This window comes from Eriocheir sinensis, chromosome 12 (assembly GCF_024679095.1).
Source record: "Eriocheir sinensis breed Jianghai 21 chromosome 12, ASM2467909v1, whole genome shotgun sequence".
NCBI lineage: Eukaryota > Metazoa > Arthropoda > Malacostraca > Decapoda > Varunidae > Eriocheir > Eriocheir sinensis.
The window spans coordinates 18,498,036-18,520,805 of NC_066520.1; the positions used below are offsets into that span (position 1 = coordinate 18,498,036).

Sequence of the window (22,770 nt, forward strand, 5' to 3'; positions counted from 1 at the left end):
TATATTCTTTGACCCATCAAGAAGCTCAAATGTCTTGACATATGTTCTTTAAGATTTAAGACTTCGCTGATAAGTTTCAATTGCTGTATATGTATCATTATCACTATTATGCATACTCAATGAATAAAAGTATTTATTCAGCATATTTCTATACAATAATAGTTATATAACAATTTGTTTGCTGTCAGTTGCCTTATCGTTATGTATGTTAAAACAAGTAATAAAACTTATAAACAAACAAACAACAGAAGGAAAACAGTGAAGAGGCCTGACAGCAGCCCAGGCTGACCTGACCGCTATCCCTACCCGACTGACGTCACTGAGGGAGTGAAGAGGCCTCTCCCCCTCTAGATGGCCTTGGTGTAGTGGCCATTATCTCCCTCTGACCACTGGCCGTCATCTTTCTGGCAGTGTACCCGGTTTTGCAGAATCACTTCCAACATTCTTCTCTCCCGCAGCACCGAGCCCCGCCCCTCGTGCTGGCGTGAGTCTGCATGCTGCCCGCCACGTCCACACTCTCCTCCAACGAGCGGAACACGGGCGTGGCCGGGTCATTGCGCCGGGAGATCCACTGTCGCCGTGACCGTGACCATTCACCGCCTTGGCTTTCTGATGTGGCGAGGATGCACAGGTGGGGAAAATTGCGTGGTTTTCGCACGTGAAAAAATCCCTGAATGTAAGGATTTTCCCTACATTTACGGTATTTTACATCTCTCCCCTCCCCCCCAATTAAAAAAAAATGATTGCGACGGATTTCGTGTTCCCCACCTCGCATTTCCACAAGCCCCCTAGCCTGTTTTTGGTAAGAGGGGAGAGTATAGGCAAATACTAGAATAGTAGTACCCATTACCCAAAAGTTTTATAGGTAGCTTATCTTAATGGTTGTGAAAGTCTGGGAGAAGAAAGACGCGTAGAATAGGCTATCTACACATTTAACAACATGGCATCCAAAAGTTAACCTATAACCTTACTTTACTTAGCCTGATCACGTTTACTTTTATACCCTAACATAATCCTTTATCTCCAGTTCCCTTTCCGGCCGTTGTATCTGTTGTGGTAGACGGTCACTGTTCTTCCCCTAAACCTATCAACAGTGGTGTCCCGCAGGGCTCTGTGCTATCACCCACTCTCTTCCTGTTATTCATCAATGATCTTTCCACAACAAACTGACCTATTCAACCCTCAGAATAACATGGCAGAAAAGTACCCCAAGGTCCCAGTCTATAAACAAGACCCATTTAATGACCCTGAAGAAGAAAAAAAAGATTAAAGCAGGAAGAGGCAGAATTAACCTGGTAGCAGCGACGGGCCATATTTGTGCCATCATATAAACCCCCCAAAATAGATGATGCATAAACTGATCACAAATGCTTGGATATATATATTTTGAAATGGTTTGTGTGAGTGATGATTTTTTCTAATTTTTCTCACTTAGAGGGACCATTAAGAAACATGATCCCAGCTGCTACCGGGTTAAAGGAGGGGTTGTGCAGATTGAAAATGGAGAATGAAAATTTGTCAACGGAAAAGGACGATTGGAAGAGGAAGGCCGAGAGGTTGTCGGCAGAAAAGGAAGCGTTTAGGGCGAGAATGAGGAGCGCTGCGGTACTCCTTGATGTAGGGTATGTGTTGGCACATTATTATTATTATTATTATTATTATTATTATTATTATCATTATTACTATTATTACTATTAGAAGTAGTAGTAGACACAACCCTGACCTTTCTTTTTTTCCTTCCAGAGATCAGTAGGTGTTCTCGTCCCAGCCTTCCCAGCAGCAGCAGCAGCAGCAGCAGGAGGAGGAGGAGTAGAGGAGGAGGTGGAAGAGGAAGTGGAAGTGGAAGAGGAAGTGGAGGAGTAACAATGAAAAGAGATTGAGAGAGGAGGAAGAGGAGGAGGAACAGGAATAATTTAAATAAATACAACTTTCTGCACAGAAGCACACACACTTGCAAAATACACTAAAATTGAGATGCAGAGAATAAAACATACCTGGGAGACAAGAAGTTTTTGATTTTTGTAAATAAGATGCGTGATATCTTCATATACAAAGTAATACAAACTAATACTAGATATTGCTAAAAAAATCACAATATGAATGCCATCATAATCACAGGAAATGTCTGTCTATACATAACAAAAGTATTAAATTTTCAAGACAAAAAATACTGGCGAGCTTCACCACTTGCCAGTCAAAATTGAAAATAATAGTTGAATAGAGAAAAGTTTATATTTAGTGCTGTAATCAGTGCTGGTCCTTGAGGTATTCAGGAAGATGATCAGCAGCACACCTGAAGCCCAGGTTGCCAGCAGAGCTGTCGGGAGTGTTCTGGCTCCTGGCAACACATCTGTACCTGTGATAAGAGAACGACAGTAGGGAATAACACAACCAGATAATGCATACTTTTACAGTTGTTAATTGCTGGCCATATTTCCACAACATTATGACTCGACAGCAAAGTTTAATGGCCAAAGAACACTTCGGTACAATGCTACACTATAAAGTAACTTACAAATGCCCTCATGCTTTTGTATTTTGTTATCATGCATGGTGGACAAATACAAGTGACAGCTCACCTGTAGCAGTACTCCTTTGTGCACATGTATGAACCGCCCTTTTTCACTTTGTCTTGCCCAGCTGCTGGTCCTTTCTGAGAATGAGGTAGAAGTGTTAGTTTTCATAGTTGACTTGAGGTGTGAAGGGTATGTGGAAGAATACATATTAAATAAATAATGTTCTCTTGAATAGTAAATCAGATAGAGTCAAAACTTATGAAGATTTCACATGACTCAGCTCATTTAACCTGGGTGTACTCTTATGCAAAGCTGCACTAATGCCATCCTATTTTCACCTGCATCTCTGTCGGCAGTAACCCCAGAGTTGTGTTGCTATGTACAGGCTGTGTATAATGGGCCCTTCAATCAGTGGCACTTAACCCGGTAGCTGCAGAGTTCATGTTTCTTAAAGGCCCCTCTAAACGAGAATAATGAGAAAAAATCATCACTCACACAAACCATTTCATAATATATATCAACGCATTTGTGATCAGTTTATGCATCATCTATTTTGGGGGGGTTATATCATGGCAAAAATTTGGCCCGTCGCTGGTACCAGGCTAACATTATGTACTCAATTTAAAAAAAATACATGCACTTCATAAAACATTCCATCAATTAATCACTCAATAGGAGAATACACTCAGGGGGATTGCTTTGCCTACCCCATGATACCTAACTCTGGGGTCCCTCAGAGCAAATCTCCATACAGGCCCCCTTCCTATCCTAAGTACCTCATGATAAAACCCATCAACTTGCTCAAGCCATTAACATTGTGGTCATCCTTTTGGCTTCCTCCACTTGGAATTTTCTCTTACAGAAACAATCCAGGGATGACTTCTGGGTAGCATGCTACCCGGAAAGAAGTATTCATTATGTAATGTCACACTCTGCATGGTGTTCACTGGGTATAAGAATCACATACAGTTAGACCAATGAATAAACAATAAAGTTTGACAAAAACTGATATGACTTTCACTGTTCTCATTTACTTACTGGATTTTTCTGGTAGCTTGGCGAATGACTCACCCGCCACCAGTCCGCCGTCCACTCCCACACGTTGCCCACTATGTTTTGGAGCCCATAGCCGTTCGGAGGAAATGCAGTGACAGGGCACCGGCCTACATACCCATCTTCCCCCGTGTCTGTGTTAGGGAAGCTTCCCTGCCAAGTGTTGGCTCTGAAAGTTTAAGACAAAAGATTACTGTAACTGTTGGCCTACTTCATAAAACTTTCTTACAGTGGAATGGACAGTAATTTTGAAGAACTATGTGTTCACTCTACTGGTCACCTTATTGACAACAGAGACAAAGTGATGCAATTATAGTGCATGACTGGCCAGGGAACCAAACAATCAAAGGCATTGGAGATTAAGAATCATTAGTGATAAATTTGAGGTTGCAGTGATTTTTCACATAACTTGAAGGTCCTTCTTTAAGTTGAATTCATTTTATATAATCAATAAACTGCAAAAACTCAGTCAACGTTCTCTTGATATACATTTTCTAAATACGAAGCAAAAATATCACCTATGTTTTTCATTAGGAGTGAATTTATTTCCCCAAGGATACAATCTCTCTTGCTTTCCGGCCCGGCAGGCTCGCTCCCACTCAGCTTCTGTTGGTAGCCGTTTGTTCATCCACTCGCAGTATGCAGACGCATCATTCCAAGACACATGCACAACTGGATGCTCCATACGGTCTGGAAATGAGGTGCAAAAGATTCAGTGGTACTTGATCCCACATCTGAAAATTTAGTCACAATAGACCAATGAGTTTATACCCTGACTGGTAGCACAAGAGCATTACCAACCCGAGACTTCATGAAATACAGTTCCAACCAAAGGTTCTGGCCAATCACCTCTACATTCCACAACCCAAAACAGAAACTAAACAAGAAGAGGTTTAAGTCATGATTCAGCATACCAGAAATATTTGAGTCCGGTCCTTCAGGGTGTCTCCAGTCTGCCCCCTTGACGGGGACCCACCAAGGAGCGGCAGCAACGGCATTATTCAAGGTGGATCTGACATCATCCGACAGCTCTCCATCAAGGACAAACGAGTCACCGAATTTCTCTGCCTGTATAAAAATGAAGATTTGTTTATAGAGATAACAACAAGATACAACTTTTTACAAATAATCAGATTAGTAAATATCAAACAGATTTTTGTTAATATTACAATAATACAAAGATTAATGAGAATACTAACAAAAGAATCTCACACAGTACAGAAGTGTTATTTATGATCTTGTCAATATCTGAATGTATAAAATCTTTGCTGTACACAATAATGTTTCTTCATTGTGTCAAATTAGTACTGCCGCCAGCATGCCTACCTCAGTAACATATTTGTTTGCCAGGACAAACAATTGAAACTCTGCATTTGAGACTTCATGAACATCCATGAAGAAGTCATCAATTTCAACCCATCTCGCTGGCTGCTCTCCGTCAGCGGCGAACACCGGTTCATTTGTGCCCATTATGAACTTGCCTCCGGGGATGTGAACCATCTGATTTGTGCGAGGGACACCTTTGACTGGATTGGCCTCCTCACTATATTTATAATTTGGAGATTCTTCATTATTTTCTAATACTGGTGAAGTCTCAGCTGAATCACTTGGAGCTGATGATGCTGTCCTACTAGTTGCACCACACCCACAGGACCCAGGAGGCTTGTCGTCATCTTGCTCCTGTGGATCTGTGCACTGCTCCGAGGCACTGCACACACTGAATACTAACACTCCGAGGGTGAATATTTGCCAAGTATTCATGATGGCTTGCAGACCGCACCTGGAAAAAAAAATCAAAACAAATTACACAATGTATTCAACTAATAAGCAGTGACAAAAATCTTGACAAGCCAGTACACACACTGAGCCAATAGCTATATGAAAACCATAGGTAATAACTGCGGGGAGATTCTCAGGTGTTCTAGATTAATATCTGGGTGTGATTCTGGAGTTTTACCAAAGACAGTAACCTATTTTTTTTTATACTTTTGCTTCACTGTATATGACTAGACAAGGCCCGACACACCAAGACAATAACTATATGAACCCCGTAGATAACAATGATGCACGAAGCTACAATCGGTGTCCTATATCAATACCTGGGTGTGATTCTGGAGTTTTGCCACGGACAGCATATAACCTGGGTATGATTCTGGAGTTTTACCATGGACAGCATATAACCTGGGTGTGATTCTGGAGTTTTACCATGGACATCATATAACCTCCAAAAATCCAGACCTTTCTTCTGTAATTGCTGTTTCTCATGGGCAGTCCTTCGTACCTGATACTAAACCCTCTCTGTAATTTGTTCCATGCTTTGCTTTCCACGTCGACCCATGTTTTCCTCATCAGTTCATCCTGCTTGTAAACTTCCTTGAGCACTTCATCAACTACTACATAATCACTAGTTTCAATTCCATTATCTTCTTCCTGCATACTCTCCTTCTTTCTGGCCCTGTAGTCATGGTCATGATCTCTATGCTGGCCTCACCTTCCTCCTTTCCCTTCTTCTTTTTCTTCTTCTTTTGACCTGTAACGCTTTGTATCGCTTCTTAGGTCCTCCTCCTCTCGTTCCTCCCTTCTTATTCACACACCTTCCTTTTCAGTATTATATAACTTTCTTAACCCGGTAGCCACGACGGGCCAAATTTGTGCCATGATATAAACCCCCCTAAATAGATGATACATAATCTGATCACAAATGCTTTGATATATATTATGAAATGGTTTGTGTGAGGTGATTTTTTCTCATTTTCTCGCTGGGAGGGACCATTAAGAAACATGATCCCCGCTACTTATGGGTTAACTGAAATAAAGTCACTCATCTTCACTTATTCAAGCATTTGCGCCCTTTTTTTTCCCAGCACTGCACCAGGAACACTTTTGCCAGCTTTACCATTCTTGTTTCCTATTTGTCCTCATACAGGCTTAACACCGTGCAGATCGCCCCGTTGTCCTCCTCTAGCCTCCTCGCCCACTCCTCTCTGCCTATTACCGCCACTACCCTGCTACTAACTTGGTTCTGTCGTGTTGTTTTGGTTGATACCGTTTACCGTTGACCGTTGATGAGGTTTAAGGCCCCTCTCTCGTTCTTTCCGGCCCCGCTTGCTCCTTACCCGCCTAGTTACAGTCTCCCAACAAGCCGCAGAGCACTCCTAAGATTACAAGCACAGCATCTTATCACCGGTGGGAGGCGTCAGCTGCAGGGCATTACTGTAAAAAATAAAATAAAAAATAACAATACTTCGAGCTTTGAGGCACCACCCACCAGCTGACAGGTATCATCATCAGCATCAGGAGTTTCATCTGTCATGGTTAGTCTCCGCAACGGCTCACATTATTCTATTCGTCATTACTCTTCATTCACTTTTTCTCTCCTTGTGTGGTTCTTATTCATCTACTAAGAGAATATACACACACATACAGTAGTGGTAATAGTAGTAGTAGTAGTAGTAGTAGTAGGATGGAGAGAGAGAGAGAGAGAGAGAGAGAGAGAGAGAGAGAGAGAGAGAGAGAGAGAGAGAGAGAGAGAGAGAGAGAGAGAGAGAGAGAGAGAGAGAGAGAGAGAGAGCATTTGATTTGATTTAATAAATTTATTACGCCTAATGGCGACAAACAAAATACAAGTTCGATATCCATAGGTGTCTCGTAGGACACGTTGAGATCCGTACACACACACACACACACACACACACACACACACACACACACATAAAAAATATATATAAGAGACTGAAAGATTCACTGTTCCTCCGTCCTCACTTCGGAAGACGGCTCATTAGAATATAGCATAAAAATGTGTAAAGTTCATCACTGGAGGATCGCATTATACATATATTTCATCCCAGAGAGGATATTTACTCCTCCAAAAGGCCTTATGTAGCACGGGAAATCCCAGTTCTCACATAGGAAGTCGCTGCGCGCGTGCTTGTATAATATCAGAGTTAGCAGATGAAAGCAAACTAGTATTACAAATTCACATGGCTAGCAATTAATAGTCCTACGCCATGTAATATTTTGGGCTTAGGGCTTCAGTGGGCTTGACAGTAGTGCTTTAAGGCGTAGCGAAATGGCTGGTAAGGTATTGTAATGAACAGACAAAGGGACGTTCAGTGAAGGGGACTGGCAACAACGCTACGTCTTCCCTTATCTCCGGCTTCAAGTCAGCGGTTCAGTGAAGACTCGCCCGAGCTCGTCACTCTTTCTCAGCCTCCTTCAGCTTCTTCAGGTTAGTTGGCCTGCTGGGCTCGAATAGTAGCGTTTCTTTGGTGGTTATGACGAAGGAGATAGCACCAGAGAGGGTTGTACAGGGAGGATTCACTTAGAGAATTCACAATTTTTTCTGACTGTGCCAATCTTTTGTAGTTATAACGAAGAGGGTGGCGCCAGAGAGGGTTGTACAATTAGGATTCACAACTTTTTTCCTCGTTGTTTTTTAATATATGACAATTTCTGTGCCTCTCTTTGTGGTTATAACGAAAGGGGTGGCGCCAAAGAGGGTTGTAGGGAGGATTCACTTAAAGGATTCACAACTTCTTTCATGTTTTTTTTTTTAATATACGACAATTAAGATACTGTCTGTGCCTCTCTTTGTGGTTATAACGAAGAGGGTGGCGCCAGAGAGGGTTGTACAAGGAGGATTCACAACTTTTTTCCTCGTTGTTTTTTAATATATGACAATTTCTGTGCCTCTCTTTGTGGTTATAACGAAAGGGGTGGCGCCAAAGAGGGTTGTAGGGAGGATCCACTTAGAGGATTCACAATTTTTTTCATGGTTTTTTTTTAATATACGACAATTAAGATACTGTCTGTGCCTCTCTTTGTGGTTATAACGAAGAGGGTGGCGCCAGAGAGGGTTGTAGGGAGGATTCATTTATATTAGAGGATTCACAACTTTTTTCCTCATGTTGTTTTTTAATATATGACAATTAAAATATTGTCTGTGCCTCTCTTTGGAGGTTATAACGAAAGGGGTGGCGCCAGAGAGGGTTGTACAAGGAGGATTCACTTAGAGGATTCACAACTTTTTTCCTCATGTTTTTTTAATATATGACAAATAAGATATTGTCTGTGCCTCTCTTTGTGGTTATAACGAAAGGGGTGGCGCCAGAGAGGGTTGTACAAGGAGGATTCACTTATATTTTGTTATTAGAGGATTCACAACTTTTATCCTCATGTTTTTTTTTAATATATGACAAATAAGATATTGTCTGTGCATCTCTATGGAGGTTATAACGAAGAGGGTGGCGCCAGAGAGGGTTGTACAAGAAGGATTCACTTAGAGGATTCACAACTTTTTTTCTCATGTTTTTTTAATATATGACAAATAAAATATTGTCTGTGCCTCTCTTTGAGGTTATAACGAAGGGGTGGCGCCAGAGAGGGTTGTAGGGAGGATTCACTTACAGGATTCACTATTTTTTTCATCATGTTGTTTTTTAATATATGATAATCAAGATACTGTCTGTGCCTCTCTTTGTGGTTATAACGAAGAGGGTGGCGCCAGAGAGGGTTGTACAGGGAGGATTCACTTACAGGATTCACTATTTTTTTCCTTATGTTGTTTTTAATATATGATAATTAAGATACTGTCTGTGCCTCTCTTTGTGGTTATAACGAAGGGGTGGCGCCAGAGAGGGTTGTACAGGGATGATTCACAACTCTTTTCTCATATTGTTGAATACACGATAATTAAAATACTGAGTGTGCATTCTATTTTTACTTTGAGATAATTGTTAAGCGTTTCGTACCGATTAATCTTCTCCTTCTAACCTACTAACTCCACTAACATTATTACAAACAGAATAGAGTAGATGAAGGCATCACACCCAAAATTCTGACGGTTTTCTTTACGCTCTGAGATAACTATCATGTGTTTCATACCTATTAGTCTTCGGCCTGGGACCTAGTATAACTTCACTAACATCATAACATTCAGAATAGACGCAACGCTAGACTCTAACCAGCCGAAAGAAGCTGGACTTACAGTGGATAGGCGACACTTGGCCATATCCACATTTACCAAGGTGTCAAATAATCAGATGAGTAGGTACAGTCAAATCCCTATGCATGGTTTTGATGGATCATGAGAGGGCATTCGATTCAATCAGCAGGCGATTCAGAAAGTTTACAAGAAATCTAGAGAGAAAGCTAAGAAGCGTAGAGAGAGGAGTGAAGAGACGAATATTGGGTTAAACATGGAGATACAGGAAACGAGAATCAGATAAAGGGTTGAGATATTTTAGTGGTGATTAAGAAGTGGACTTGGCCAGTTTATTTAATACGTAGAACTGATATTACACGGACAAGCAAAGTACAGTATGGAGACGCAGAAATTGTTGAAATCAGGGCAGACAGGACCTGCAAAGCGCGTATTTGTTAGCCTAGTCTGGGCGCCTCAGTTCGTATATTTAAAAAAAGCGTCTCGTAGAGGTTGTTGGTATTTTCTTGGACTCTTTTGTGATCTCAGCAACGTTACCAGATTATCGTACTCACCATATCGTCTTTATTACTTTTAAGCCTCAAACTCTCGTACCTGCACAAATAACGATAGAAAATTGAAGTTAGCGTTAAAACTCCTATTTATTGATGTTTGTTTGTTTGTTTTTCCATTCGTTATTGGTCAGAAACTACGAAAATGCAATGCGATGAGTACGATAATTTGGCAACGCTGGATCTCAGTGATAGTTTTACCTGCCCTCTTCACCATGAACGGGAAAATCACCCTTGAAAATCCGGTTAATCTTCTATAATAACAGTCGTAATGGGTGCCCGAGATTGATCATAGACACTTCGTAACATCGGAGATTAAGCAAAGCGGAGAGTGTAGGAGATGGCCTTTGTCCGGCAGTAAACTAGCAATGACAGAAGATGACTTGCTATATAAAAGAAAGAGATATGGTGCATGAAAACGAAGGGTAAACTGGACATACTAAAATGACTCGACGCTTGCAGGATGACATTCACTTGCTGCAAAAGTAGAGATATAAAAAAAAATGAGGAAAAACAGACATCTTGACAGTTCGAAATCGCCTTGACGTTTTAAGAGGCTTAGAAAAAAATGGGAAAAAAATGAAGGAAATGAAAAATTAAAACAAAAAATATATTACAAAAACAAACTGACTCCCTGCGTCGTTATTAAAAGAGATGACCTTTACCATTTACTGCTCGTGATATCAAAGAGGCTAGAAACGTTTTGACACTATATTCTCTGACTCACGTATCCGGCGCCCCGATCTCCATTTTTTTTTTTTTTTTTTTTTTACAACAAAGGAGGCAGCTCAAGGGCACACAAAAAAAGAAAACAATAATAAAAAAAAAGCCCGCTACTCGCTGCTCCCAAAAAAGAAACAAAAGAGTTATCATCTCTCTCTCTCTCTCTCTCTCTCTCTCTCTCTCTCTCTCTCTCTGCGCCCCGATCTCCTTTTCCTGTCGAGTTTGTGTGTAGAGACAAACCACTTAGGCCACATCAGTTATCATCTCTCTCTCTCTCTCTCTCTCTCTCTCTCTCTCTCTCTCTCTCTCTCTCTCTCTCTCTCTCAGTAATAGTATAAAGAACATAATTGAAGCCCATCATTCTTTTTTATCAGGCTATTTTTCTCGTGTTTCTGATAGTAGGAAAAAGTTACCTTAGAAACTCCTCTTTCCGTTCATCTCTCGTCGCTTTCACTTTCATCTTCTCTTTCTCGGCGTCTCATCAGGTGTTTGGGGCTGCTGAAAAGACGGCTTAAAGTGTCCCCTCCCCTCCCTCTGTACCTGCTTAGTCTCTTATAATAATAACAATACCATCCCAAAACAAAACACTGTCGTAATCCACCAGCATGGAATTAATAGTACTAGATCCCTTACTTCTGACTCACGATGAAGAAAGACCTCCATTGTCCTTGTCAAATATGAATGATAAGTTGGTATTTATCATATCTTCGCAGCACGTGTAGATCCACTCGCTATAACGGGTGAGAAGCATGAGGAAAGCCAGTGAGCATAACTCGAGGCTGGACAGCATAGCGATGTCGCCGGTGAAACGAAGCAGGAGTGGGTTGTCAGCAAGAGAACCGAGTGTCGTCATGAGGGAACGATACGTCTCTTCTTCGCGAGTCTCAAGAACGTCCAGCGTGTTTCTCAACATGGAGAACGAGAGCACTGACCCTGAAGATACCCTCCATACCCTCCATGAAAATATTTTACGGTAAATGAATGAATAAATATGTATTGTTATTATTACTTTTTTTGTGTGTGTGTTTGCCAAATATGAGATTACAAAGTCAACGTCCCTCTCTTTATCGTTAAGTACAATACAACATCCGAGTTTAATAAGAAACTTCATCTTATCCATCTCAGGTTTGAACGTTCTTTCCTTCATGTTAAAAAGCAAAACTATGCCCGTTTAACACGTAATTTTTGTTTCATGGACGTTATTACATTCAAGAACTCATATCCGCAGGTGTGAGAGTAATATATCTAACAAGCTACATCGAGCAGTTTCCATCAGCTGCTACCAGTCCTGCAAGAAGCATCTGGATGAAGGGATGGACATTAACTCTGTCGACGAGATCGATGGTTCCAACGCCCTCCACATCTTATGCTTGAAATCCCGCAAAGGAGATCCCCGAACCTTAGACATTGCCAAGTTGTTCGTCGAGCGAGGCGCTGAACTGGACGCCAAAGACTTAAAAGGGAACACTCCTCTTCATATAGCGGCAAGAGAAGGACTGAAAGACGTTTGTAACGTACTCATAGATCAAGCAGAGAAAGCAGAGAAGCCTTTAGTTAATAACTTGAATGGCAAACGCATGACAGCTCTCCATGTAGCGGTCCAGCAACGCCAGTGCGAGGTTGTCGAGCTGCTACTAAAGCGAGGAGCTAAACCGAATGTGAAAGATTACATCTCGTTTTTTCCTATTCACTATGCAGTTGAGAACGGCTGCCACCGCTGCTGCAGAGCACTCGCTCCCTTCTATGAAGGAGATGCAACCCTAACCAAAAGGCAAGAATCCCCGCTGATGATTGCCGCGAGAAAAGGTTATTGTAAAACTATTAAGGCAATACCTGTGGAAAAAATAAACGTAAATTACAAGGATAGTGACGGAAACACAGCACTACATATTGCAGCCAAGAAAGGTTTTGACAACTTTCTTGTATCTCTTCTTGATTTAGGCGCAGCTCCAGACACACTAAACTCTTCCGGGTGGACGCCGCTGATGTCCGCTGTGGCCAAGGAGAAGGCAAAGTGTGCGAAGGTGCTGATGGAAAGAGGGGCTGCTCTGAGTGTGAAGAGCATTGATAAGGAGAGTAACATTCTTCACATAGCGACAGCCAGTAAATCCCATCACTGTTTGGAGCACTTACTGAAAAATGATGAAGTTATGAAGTTGATCGACGAAAAGAATAAGGATGATTATACACCGCTGGCTCTAGCAGTTCAGAGGAAAAGTGATAAATGCATCAAGCTTCTAGAAGAGGCTGGTGCTTCCCCATTCATAGGAGATGAAGTAAGAGCGTCAATAATATATAATTCTCCAGGTTACAGAGGAACCATCATCCTACATGAAAGGTTGGTACGGGAGAAGAATGTGACCTTCACCAATGAATCCAAAATGACCCCCTTACACATAGCTGCCCAGGAGGGAAGCGTCGATGCCTGCAAGGCTCTGCTCCGTCGAGGCGCTCGCATCGACCCCTGTGACAAATACGGCCGCACACCTCTCCTCTGGGCCGCTTTTTACGGCTACGAGAGCATTCTCAAGCTCCTGCTGAAGAAAAAGGCCTCGAGGCGGGCGAAGGACGATAAAAAGTACACCGCCCTTCACTGTGCCGCCTTCAGTGGCAAACTGCAGTGTTGTAAAGTACTTCTCGAAACAGACCGCGGACTCATTAAAGAAAAGGACAAAAAAGGAAAGTATGCTCTTGACGTTGCCCATGACCAAGGACGCTTCGACGTCTTCATCTTCTTACTGGAGAAGTTTTCGGAGAGGTCAATTAACATACCGGACGACCTGACGGAGAGGTTTCATTCCTACGTCCATCAGATGCTGAGCGCCAAAAAAGAGTAAGCGATATCCGTGTGATGATTTTCAGTGGCTTTGCTTTAAAATTGTGTTATGCAAAGTTGAAGTTACCTGTACTTTACCCATACTTTGAGCCTACCTATACTAAGTTTGAGTAAGTTTGAAGTTACCTGTTGTTTACCTGTACTTTGAAGCTACCTGTACTATGTGTGTGTACGTTTGAAGTTGCCTGTAGCATGCGTGTTTCAGGTCATTGCTGGAGGCGGTGGTCAGGAGCAACTGGTGGGAGGCTGGCTTTGGACTGGTTGGTAAGAGGTTGCATGGTGAGGCCCCTTGCCTCCTCTTCAGGGACACCATAAAAGTCTTCCCTGAGCTTGCTTACAACATCATGACCAAGTGCCATTCCAGGAGAGATTTCAGACTCTTGGAAGACAATTTCGGCGTGGAGAAAGCAACACCAACAACAACACCAAATTCCGGCCACAAGGAAGACGCCAACGGGACCGTCCAGGGGGCAACGAAGACCCAGGAAGAAGGTAACATAACCCCTTCCCCCCGTCTTTCTCTCTCCCTCTTGGCATTAGGAAAGTTACCCTCAAAGCCACACGCAAGAACAAAAGCATTAAAAAGGATTATATTGCAAGCAGAAAACATTAAACTAGAAACGTGGAGTTATTTATGAATGGCTGAGGTCAAGAACTTTACATTGTGCTTAAACATTCATACACTACAAAATACATGACGAATGCTGCATTGACTAGACTGGATGGACCTCCTACTCTGACTTAGGGGCGAAAACAATACTAGCAATAATGAAAATAGTAATTGTCATGTAAACTTCCCGTTGTGTTGGAGAGAGAGAGAGAGAGAGAGAGAGAGAGAGAGAGAGAGAGAGAGAGAGAGAGAGAGAGAGAGAGAGAGAGAGAGAGAGAGAGAGAGAGAGAGAGAGAGAGAGAGAGAGAGAGAGAGAGAGAGATCAATGCGAAACTTAAAGTAACAGGAAGGTAAAAAGGATTGAAAAATAAGGAGTACGGTTAAAAGTAAAGAGATAGCCATGAGAGTATCATAATAGCAATAATGATAATAATTCACACGATACTGACCTCCCTTCTCCGAAACTGACCTCTCTTCTGGCCTCTCGTTCAGTTTACTTATATCAGAGCAGCGTCTAGTGGGTCTTTCTGTTGCTGGTGTTGTTTTCTGCTCTTAACCCGTCTGCTGCGATTGGCACGGATTTCGCCTTCACTGGTAGCCTGGTAAAACATACAGTCCCAGGTCTTTCTCTGCCTCTGTAGTGGATAGTGGTGTGTTTCCCATGTGGTATTGGTATGCTAGATATCCCCTCCCAAGGTGCAGGACTTTACATTTTTCTTCATTGAATTGTAGCAGCCACCTTTTGCTCCATTCCTGTATAGCTTGGTGAGGTCTTTTGGTAGGAAATCCGCAGTCAAGGGGCTACGCTGCCTCCCTTGCTGTAAAAAGAGAAAAATATGTCTCATTATCATCACCATTATTATTCAGGGAAGTCTACCAAACTGCTCACATGTGACGGGATGACCTGGAAGCGGCAGCACCCCATTTACACCATGGCATCAAGGGAGAACTCTCTGCCCCTTCTGCAGCACCCGCTAACCAAGGCCTGGGTGGCGTACAAGTGGCAGACGTACGCTTGCTACATCTTCACGCTACTCATGATACTTCGAGCGGTCACCATCGTCTGTCTGGTCTCTCTCCTTTGCTACCTCAGGCCAGTATAGCTTCGTCTTGTACTCGATGCTTAAGGCGTTTCATTCCTGCTTTTTTTTACTATTGTTGAGAGAATTTTATGTATCGCCTTGAAACTTAGTGTATTTGCTGTGTTTTCAGCCTCGAGGAATCAATTTTCTCTTCTGTTGCATCAGGTCAGTATACCAATATCTTACACTCGAAGCATTTAGACGTTTAGCTCCTTCTCTTTTTACTGTAGCTTGAAACTTGGTAAATTTGTGGTATTTTGAACCTCCAAGAATCAGTTCTACGTAATACAAAAGTGTAATCTCATCTCTTGAATTTGTTTATTTTTCATAGTTGACTTTTTTTTTCCATTTATTTTCTACTAGACATCTCATTCAGCTGGATCAGAAGTACAAGGACGCCGTGCCGTTAGAGAAAGCCTGGGTCCCCGCCTACATATTGGTGCCGATGGGACTCTCCGTCGGTTTGCAGGAGCTGGAGGGACTCAACAGAATGGTAAGTGTCTCAAGACTGTCGTGACACTTGTAATTATCGAAGAGCTCCTACGTCCAGATGAGAATAATTACATCAGAAGTATAAGTATATCAGAAGGTTTTTTTACGCCCTTGAACTGTCTCCTCTGCTGTAAGAAAATAAAAAAATCGCATCCATAGCTGTTGTTGCGCGCCTCAGATTAATAAAGCGCAGCCATTGTCTAGATGCTGTCGGTAAAAATAATAATAGCGACAGAGGCATAAGTATTTGTATCTATAATCACTGTTGTACGTCTCAGTTGATAAAAAGAGCTACTGTCTATTTGCTGTCAATGAGAATTTTAACTATAGAAATATTATTGTTCGTGTATCCATAACCACTTCCGTACGCGTCAGTCATAAAAAAGTAGCTACTGTCTAGATACTGCCAATGAGAGGTATAGATAAAGAAATATGATTATTCGTATCCATAAACACAAAGTAGCAATGTAGCGCCGTTAAGGTAAGAGTTTTTTTTTTCCAGATCCGCCTCAAGGACCACTGGTTAATACAGCTGATGCAGGTGCTCTGGCCCACGCCCACCATCATCACCCTCCTCACCCTCCTCACCAGGAACACCATTAAGGCAAGGCTAACACACACACACACACACACACACACACACACACATACACGCACACACACATACACACACACACTTCTCCGATAGCTTAGTCAGTAAAGTGCTGCGCTGCCAGGCTTCGCGGCGTGGTAAAGAGAGAAAAAAAATCATAGCTAGGCTTTAAATAGATTTCACATGTGTATTTCAAAGGAGAGAGAGAGAGAGAGAGAGAGAGAGAGAGAGAGAGAGAGAGAGAGAGAGAGAGAGAGAGAGAGAGAGAGAGAGAGAGAGAGAGAGAGAGAGAGAGAGTGTACCAAACCAACACCTGCAGACACAGACACACGCACGCACACGCGATTAAAAAAACACGTGACTCACTGCACCTTCCCTTGTCATTTTTTCTTACCCACCTCAGGCTGTAGGGCTAACGTGGCGGAGATGAGCACCGGGGTCACGCGCAGCTATAGCGTATGCCCCAACTTTACTGACCACTTACATTATCTTTGCTACAATTTTCTATGTTGAGGTTCATGTAAAAAAATAGTACTGATATAGCTGAATAATGTTTGTTTATTCACTGTTCATACCTATATTATAGTTTTGTTTGTTGACAATAAGATAAAAAAAAAAAAGGCTTGATTCAGCAGAGAAATGTTTGTATCGTGAAAAATAATCGTGACGACCAGGAATGGAGTGAATACGAGAGTTGTCTTCGAATACGAACACGAATACTTCAGATTCCAATGAATACGAATACGAATTCGAATACACTGAAATGGTTTTAATCCGAATACAAATACGAATACTTGAAAGTATTCAAGAATACATTCATGAATATTTCTAACGCAGTGCCCCCTCGCCATGACAGTGTTGTAGCTAGTGACACAGCCCATTAACATATATTCTGTCTCTCCTTGACCTTAACAACCTTTCGTTACTATGCTGCATGAGGAAGGCAAGGACAACACAAAGAAGGCCATACCGCTCGCGTTCTGTCCTCGCTGGCGGTTCTAACGCAGTGCCCCCTGCCAGGACATTGTTGTAGCCACCCGCGGCCTTCCACGCCCAAAATAGCCCACGAATACCAAGGCATGAATGACCAGGTAAACTTTGATATACTACAGTGTACGATGTAGCATCAAAGGCAGCTGTGTCCTGTACGAATATCCGCAGCCCACGACTTCCATACTCGTCCGTCAGAGCCTCTCCAGAAATAGCCCAAAGCGGCGCGGGAAACAGCGCCGCGGCAATGGCAACGTTTTATTACATTTCAGAATAAATACACTATACAGGGCAATCTTCCTCTTCTTCATCTTGTGGCTGGTACCGGCTTCCTCTTCTTCTTCAGAGGGTTGAGGGTTGATGGAGCCCTCGCCGGCCAACAGCAACGCAGGCAGGGAGTGTTAAACAAATACCGTTAATCTTCGTTCAACTTATCTCAGGGGTTTTGGTAGCCCTGAACGACTTAACTACACCAATTCCTTGGTACTCTTCCACCTTACTTATCTGTCAATGTTATTTTCTGTGTGTCTGAGGGATATTTCAGCTTCCACGACCCTCCAGAGGCCTAGTTTCTTGTCCTCAAAATAAATAGTGGGACCAAACACTTCGGCCGCACGTGAAGTCTTGCGGGAGCTCTTTCACCTCGCTCGGCCCAGGGAGACGAGACTGCCGCACGACCATTAAATTGTTTTATCGTCTCTGTTGTGTATTCCAGGTTTATGTCATGGCATAGAGTTCTAGTAGTATAGTTATGGTACATACATGTGAGGTAGTGTGGGGGATGGTAACAGGCCGTGAGTGATATACTGAGTACAGTGTAAGCCTAGGTGGCAGTCGAGACTCGAGAGGCCAACCACGTGAATGGCCCTGAGGGGAGAAAGAGAGAGAGAGAGAGAGAGAGAGAGAGAGAGAGAGAGAGAGAGAGAGAGAGAGAGAGAGAGGGAGGGGGGTGGTTAGGGAAGGGAAGGGGGAAAGCAAGGGATGGGATTGGGAGGTAGGGGAAGGGGGGAATTAAATGGGGCGAGATTTTTTCATTTTTTAAATTTGTATGTTTTTTTTTTTTTTTTTTTTTTTTTTGCCTATCAGCCCTGGCTGGGATATTAGGCCATATTTTTTTTTCAGTTATAGGTTTTGTTTGTTTTGTTATTGTTTTGTTTTCTTATCATCATTCACACAGTCATCCATTCAGCACATACACATATCTTGACATAAAAAAAAATAAAAAAATACATCTGGGAGGACCTATCCACAGCCAGCTAAGCAGCGGTGGGCGGGGGCATACAGACACACAGCATTCATACACACAGGGCTGTGTGGCCCAGCAATACACCAACATCGCTTATAAAAATGAGATAACATTTTATATATATATATATATATATATATATATATATATATATATATATATATATATATATTTTTTTTTTTTCTGTAACGTTTCGGAGCCCAATCACACACATTTGGCAAGACATTCGTAGGAGTTTTGGGCATTTGCAAAGGTAATTTTAAAACCCTTCTGGTAGTATGATCATTCTTTTGTGCCGTGAACCTTCAAAAACATTCATTATAACGCGATTGACCTCTTTTTCGGCCCTTGGAGGTAGTTGATGTGAGAGGCGGAAGCGTCTGAGGATACCGACCTAAGAACACCAACTCTTCCTCTACAGGCGTACTTCTGCGGGATCGCGGCCTTGGTCCTGACCGGCATGGAGTTCGTCTTCAGAATCGACCACCTGCCCAGCTTCAACATACTCACCAGCATCACCCAAGAGTTCCTCCGCAAATACCTGAAGGGCTTGTTGTTCGCCACCTACATCATAGCTCTATTTGCCTTTATCTTTTATTTGCTGTTCCTGGATGAAAAAGAGTTTAGGTCGATACCTCACGCTGTACTTAGCATTGCTTTCTGGCAGATGGGTGACTTCAATCAAGAGATATTTTTCAAGGAAATTAAATTTCCGGTCATCTCGCACGTTTTGTTCATCGTCTACTTGTGTACTTTCGGCGCCTTCATCGTAACCTTGATTCAAGCTCCTTCCACGACCAGAGAGGCTTTCTTCCTGAACAAAAAAATGAAAATGATCAATCTCATTTTTTATATCGACATCTGCTTCCCGTGGATTAGGAAATGTTACAAAACTGGCTTACTAAGTGACAGAGGAGAGTCAAGCCAGAATTTGATACAGAAGGGCCTTTGTGACTTCTGGAAAACGTGGGAGGAGATCGAAAACGAGGCACCAGGCGATGGAATTCCCGCTATGTTCAGGGACAAGTGCAAACGCTGCGGGGTGGTGTGCACGTGTGAGGACAAGAGTGAGAGGCGCTCGTCTGGGGAAGTGACGGCGCATCTGGAGGCGCTGACGCAGGAGATCAAGAGTCTTCAGTTCCAGATCAACCTCCTGCAGCAAGGGATGAACAAGTAATTGAAGAGGAACAAACAAGGGGTCATGTGTGCATACAGGAAACCCCTCCGTAGCGTTTCCCACTAATTTAGTGTATAATATTTTGATTGATAATTCAGTGTATATTGATTGATACGGTTATAAAGAATCCTTTGATCATATTTCAGTACGGTTACAAAATTCATACTTAATGTGTTTGTCTTATATGTAAGATCAAGTTCACTGAAACTACATTAATACAAGATTACACTAATAATTATAATCTAGTATGTTTTACCCCTGCGTTCTCGAGGTAAAGGCTAGCGATTATGAGTCCAGCACGTGATTAGGCCAGGGAGTATTGCATAGTCCCCCCTCTCTCCCCTCCCCCCCCCCCATACAGGTACGTACAGCAGAGACCCTGGCGGTGAGCGGCGGCACCAGCGCGTCACGTTGCTATAGTTACGCGAGTAGGTGAGGACGCGGCGTGGCGTGGGGGCGAAGCAGGTGCAGGGCGTGAGCAAGGGAGTGAATGAGTGTTGCGTTTTGCCGTGAAGACCGAGTGATAGCGGCTAGCAGTGAGGCGAGTGTTGTGTAGACCCAACTATACGGTGACAGCTCTGATAATACTCGTACACAATCATATATGGTATAGAATTAAGTCTGATCAAGCAGTTTATCGATACTTTGAAATAATGACACAGCGTATGGGATTATTCTGCGTGTATGTGTGAGTTGGAGATTTTATGGTAAGATGCTGAGGATGTGTTTTACCATCATTGGGGGTTGTGGTAATGCTAACACTGAACTAGGCTCTTTGTAAACTCTCACGGAAAGAAAATAAGTAAACAAGACTGATACCTTCGCTGCTTAGAACTCAAACACAACAGCAGGTTATAGGAGCTAGAATAAAAGGAAGAAAAAGGAAGGTATAGGAAGGAAAACAAGAACACAACGACAATCAGTAGGAGGTAGATAAGGAAGGAAAAGCAAGGAAAAGAAAGGAAAACAAGGAGGCAGGAGTTAGGAAAAGACACCCTCTTCCACCGTTTAGAACTCAAACACTGAACGGAACTAAATGAAGGGAAAGTAAAGAAAAGGAAGGAATAGAGACGCAAAGGAAGGAAAATAAAGCAAAAACGGGAGGTAGGAGTCAAGAAAAGCAATTCTACCTCACTCCAACACTGCTCCAAGCGTTGAATCATCATAATAAGAATGTAAAGGAAAAAGGATATGGAAGAATGCTCTCAATGGCTAAAAAAACGTTACTAAAGGAAGGAAAACGAAGAAAAGAAAAGAAAATAAAGCAAAAACGGGAGGTAGGAGACAAAAAATGCAACCCATCCTCACTCCAGTACTGTCCCAAGCTTTGAATCATCACAATATTATAAGAATGTAAAAGAAAAAGGATAAGGAAGTGCTCTCAATGGCTAAAACACGGAACTAAAAGAAGGAAAAGAAAGGAAAAAGGAGGAAAAGAAAGCAAAAACAGGAGGTAGAAGTCAAGAAAAACAACCCTACCTCACTCCAGCACTGCCCCAAGCGTTGAATCATCGTAATATATAAGAATGTAAGGGAAAAAGGATAAGGAAGAATGCTCTCGATGGCAACTGGAGGCGAGTCAGCTGCTGGAGCGGTGCAGACGAAACCCCGCGGCATTCCTCCCCTGCTCGCCGTCACGTTAACACATCAGCCCCTTTGAGCCTCCCACTGGGCCCCTGACTCTTCCCTACATGTGGTGAGTGTAAGTATAACGCCCTTTATCTATTATTACCATTAAGGGGATGAGGCCAAGGGTGTGTGTTCGCTGGGTCGGGGCTCTGAGTTCGAGAAGACGTTGAATGTGAAGAAGCCGTTATCTTCGTTATAAAAGGTAGTTTCTTGGGGGCTTAGTCTTAAACATTTCGTGGCCCAAGCACATAATTCAACTAGTCTTTCGTAAGATTGGTGGGTATTCGTCCACTCCTCTGGACTCTTGTAGGAGCAGCGAGTAGCGGGCTTTTTATTCATTATTTCCTTTTTTTTTTTTTTTGCCCTTGAACTTGCTGTAAAAAAAAAAAAAAAGAAAAGAAAATCCATGGGTTAGTTTTATGACCCTGGTGGTGGTTTGACAAAGTTCCTGCACCATGAACGTAAAGAAACACTTATAGAGACGCCTCGAAGGGAGCGTTTAAGAGTACCGACCCTTGTTTCTCACTCACTGGTTAGTCTTTTAAGGGTTCAAGGTTTCCACTGAAGCGTATTTGTGTACTTAAGTTTAATGTTTGGTAGGTGAAGGAAAGGGATGGTGGGTGGTGGTGGTAACGGTTATAATAATTAGGAAGTTCAACCGTCAAATGCACATTAAACTTACCTCCTCCTTTCCACCCCCCCCCCCTCCCCCCCAAAAAAAAGCTTCATTTGCCACAGAGGGATGAACTTCAAAATATAATCACCTTCACCATCACCACCACCACTTACCATCCCTCCCTTTCACCAACTACCACACGTTTTCTCGTCAACACTGAGCTCAAGTACACAATTATCCTTTAGTGGTTAACCAGAAAAAAGTGTGGTAGTTGGTGCAGGAGAGGGAGGGTAGGTGGTGGTGGTGGTGGTGACGGCGGTTATAATTTGAAGTTCGACCGTTCCTCAGTGGCAGACGAACTCTTTTTTTTCCGGTTAGATTTTGAAGTGTTTGATTCGTCTGCTGTAGGATGGTTAGAGGGCAGAAAAACACATCGATGACAAGTCTTTTAAAATTGGCGGTGAAACAACAACTGATACAAGTGCAGCGCCAGATCACGATGGAGACCTTATCGTACTAACTACTTTATTATCTAAACTTCAAATTCTGAAGGTTCAAGGGAACAACACAACTATTCAATATCTGCCAACTTCCCCGCGTCAATCACTAGTTTCTCGATCTGCTTCCCGACCTCTGACTTTATCAAACGCACCCGAGCGTACACACAACACAACAGGTTCATCGTCACAATACACAGGAGGAAAAACAAGACCAAT

General features: G+C 42.6%; 2 protein-coding genes and 1 long non-coding RNA gene across 10 annotated transcripts; 2 read left to right on the plus strand and 1 right to left on the minus strand.

Moving 5' to 3' along the window:
* Positions 1-1,889, plus strand: LOC126997539 (uncharacterized). Its single transcript, XR_007752184.1, has 3 exons — positions 1-676; positions 1,436-1,622; positions 1,744-1,889. It is a non-coding gene; the product is annotated as an uncharacterized LOC126997539 (long non-coding RNA).
* A 110-nt stretch (positions 1,890-1,999) lies between these two features.
* On the minus strand, positions 2,000-6,855 carry LOC126997538 (formylglycine-generating enzyme-like). 6 transcript variants are annotated; one of them, XM_050858688.1, is made up of 8 exons: positions 5,751-5,791; positions 5,669-5,709; positions 4,896-5,349; positions 4,484-4,637; positions 4,088-4,259; positions 3,555-3,738; positions 2,580-2,653; positions 2,000-2,356 (listed from the first exon to the last, which is right to left on the minus strand). In XM_050858688.1, the coding sequence occupies exons 1-8, from the start codon at positions 5,784-5,786 to the stop codon at positions 2,248-2,250; spliced, it is 1,224 nt and encodes a 407-aa protein (XP_050714645.1). In that variant the 5' UTR covers positions 5,787-5,791; the 3' UTR covers positions 2,000-2,247. The 6 variants fall into 6 exon arrangements, with proteins under 6 accessions (XP_050714645.1, XP_050714646.1, XP_050714649.1 ...); XM_050858689.1 differs by lacking the exons at positions 5,669-5,709; positions 5,751-5,791 and adding an exon at positions 6,686-6,855; XM_050858692.1 differs by lacking the exons at positions 5,669-5,709; positions 5,751-5,791 and adding an exon at positions 6,630-6,853.
* A 777-nt stretch (positions 6,856-7,632) lies between these two features.
* LOC126997540 (transient receptor potential channel pyrexia-like) lies at positions 7,633-20,050 on the plus strand. 3 transcript variants are annotated; one of them, XM_050858694.1, is made up of 8 exons: positions 7,633-7,797; positions 11,498-11,757; positions 12,013-13,617; positions 13,826-14,112; positions 15,098-15,323; positions 15,676-15,805; positions 16,307-16,408; positions 19,054-20,050. In XM_050858694.1, the coding sequence occupies exons 2-8, from the start codon at positions 11,534-11,536 to the stop codon at positions 19,807-19,809; spliced, it is 3,330 nt and encodes a 1,109-aa protein (XP_050714651.1). In that variant the 5' UTR covers positions 7,633-7,797; positions 11,498-11,533; the 3' UTR covers positions 19,810-20,050. The 3 variants fall into 3 exon arrangements, with proteins under 3 accessions (XP_050714651.1, XP_050714652.1, XP_050714653.1); XM_050858695.1 differs by lacking the exon at positions 12,013-13,617; XM_050858696.1 differs by lacking the exons at positions 11,498-11,757; positions 12,013-13,617 and having other exon boundaries at positions 7,689-7,797.
* The last annotated feature ends 2,720 nt before the right edge of the window (positions 20,051-22,770 follow it).

Excerpts from the sequence above, each read along its gene's own strand:
- LOC126997538 (XM_050858688.1), bottom strand. The coding sequence starts at position 5,786 with ATGATGTCCATGGTAAAACTCCAGAATCACACCCAG. Across the intron at positions 2,654-3,554 it reads CAAGCTACCAGAAAAATCCA|AAAGGACCAGCAGCTGGGCA; the intron begins GTAAGTAAATGA and ends CCTCATTCTCAG. Across the intron at positions 2,357-2,579 it reads ACAAAGGAGTACTGCTACAG|GTACAGATGTGTTGCCAGGA; the intron begins GTGAGCTGTCAC and ends CTCTTATCACAG.
- LOC126997540 (XM_050858694.1), top strand. The coding sequence starts at position 11,534 with ATGAGGAAAGCCAGTGAGCATAACTCGAGGCTGGACAGCATAGCGATG. Across the intron at positions 15,806-16,306 it reads TGGAGGGACTCAACAGAATG|ATCCGCCTCAAGGACCACTG; the intron begins GTAAGTGTCTCA and ends TTTTTTTTCCAG. Across the intron at positions 16,409-19,053 it reads TCACCAGGAACACCATTAAG|GCGTACTTCTGCGGGATCGC; the intron begins GCAAGGCTAACA and ends CTTCCTCTACAG.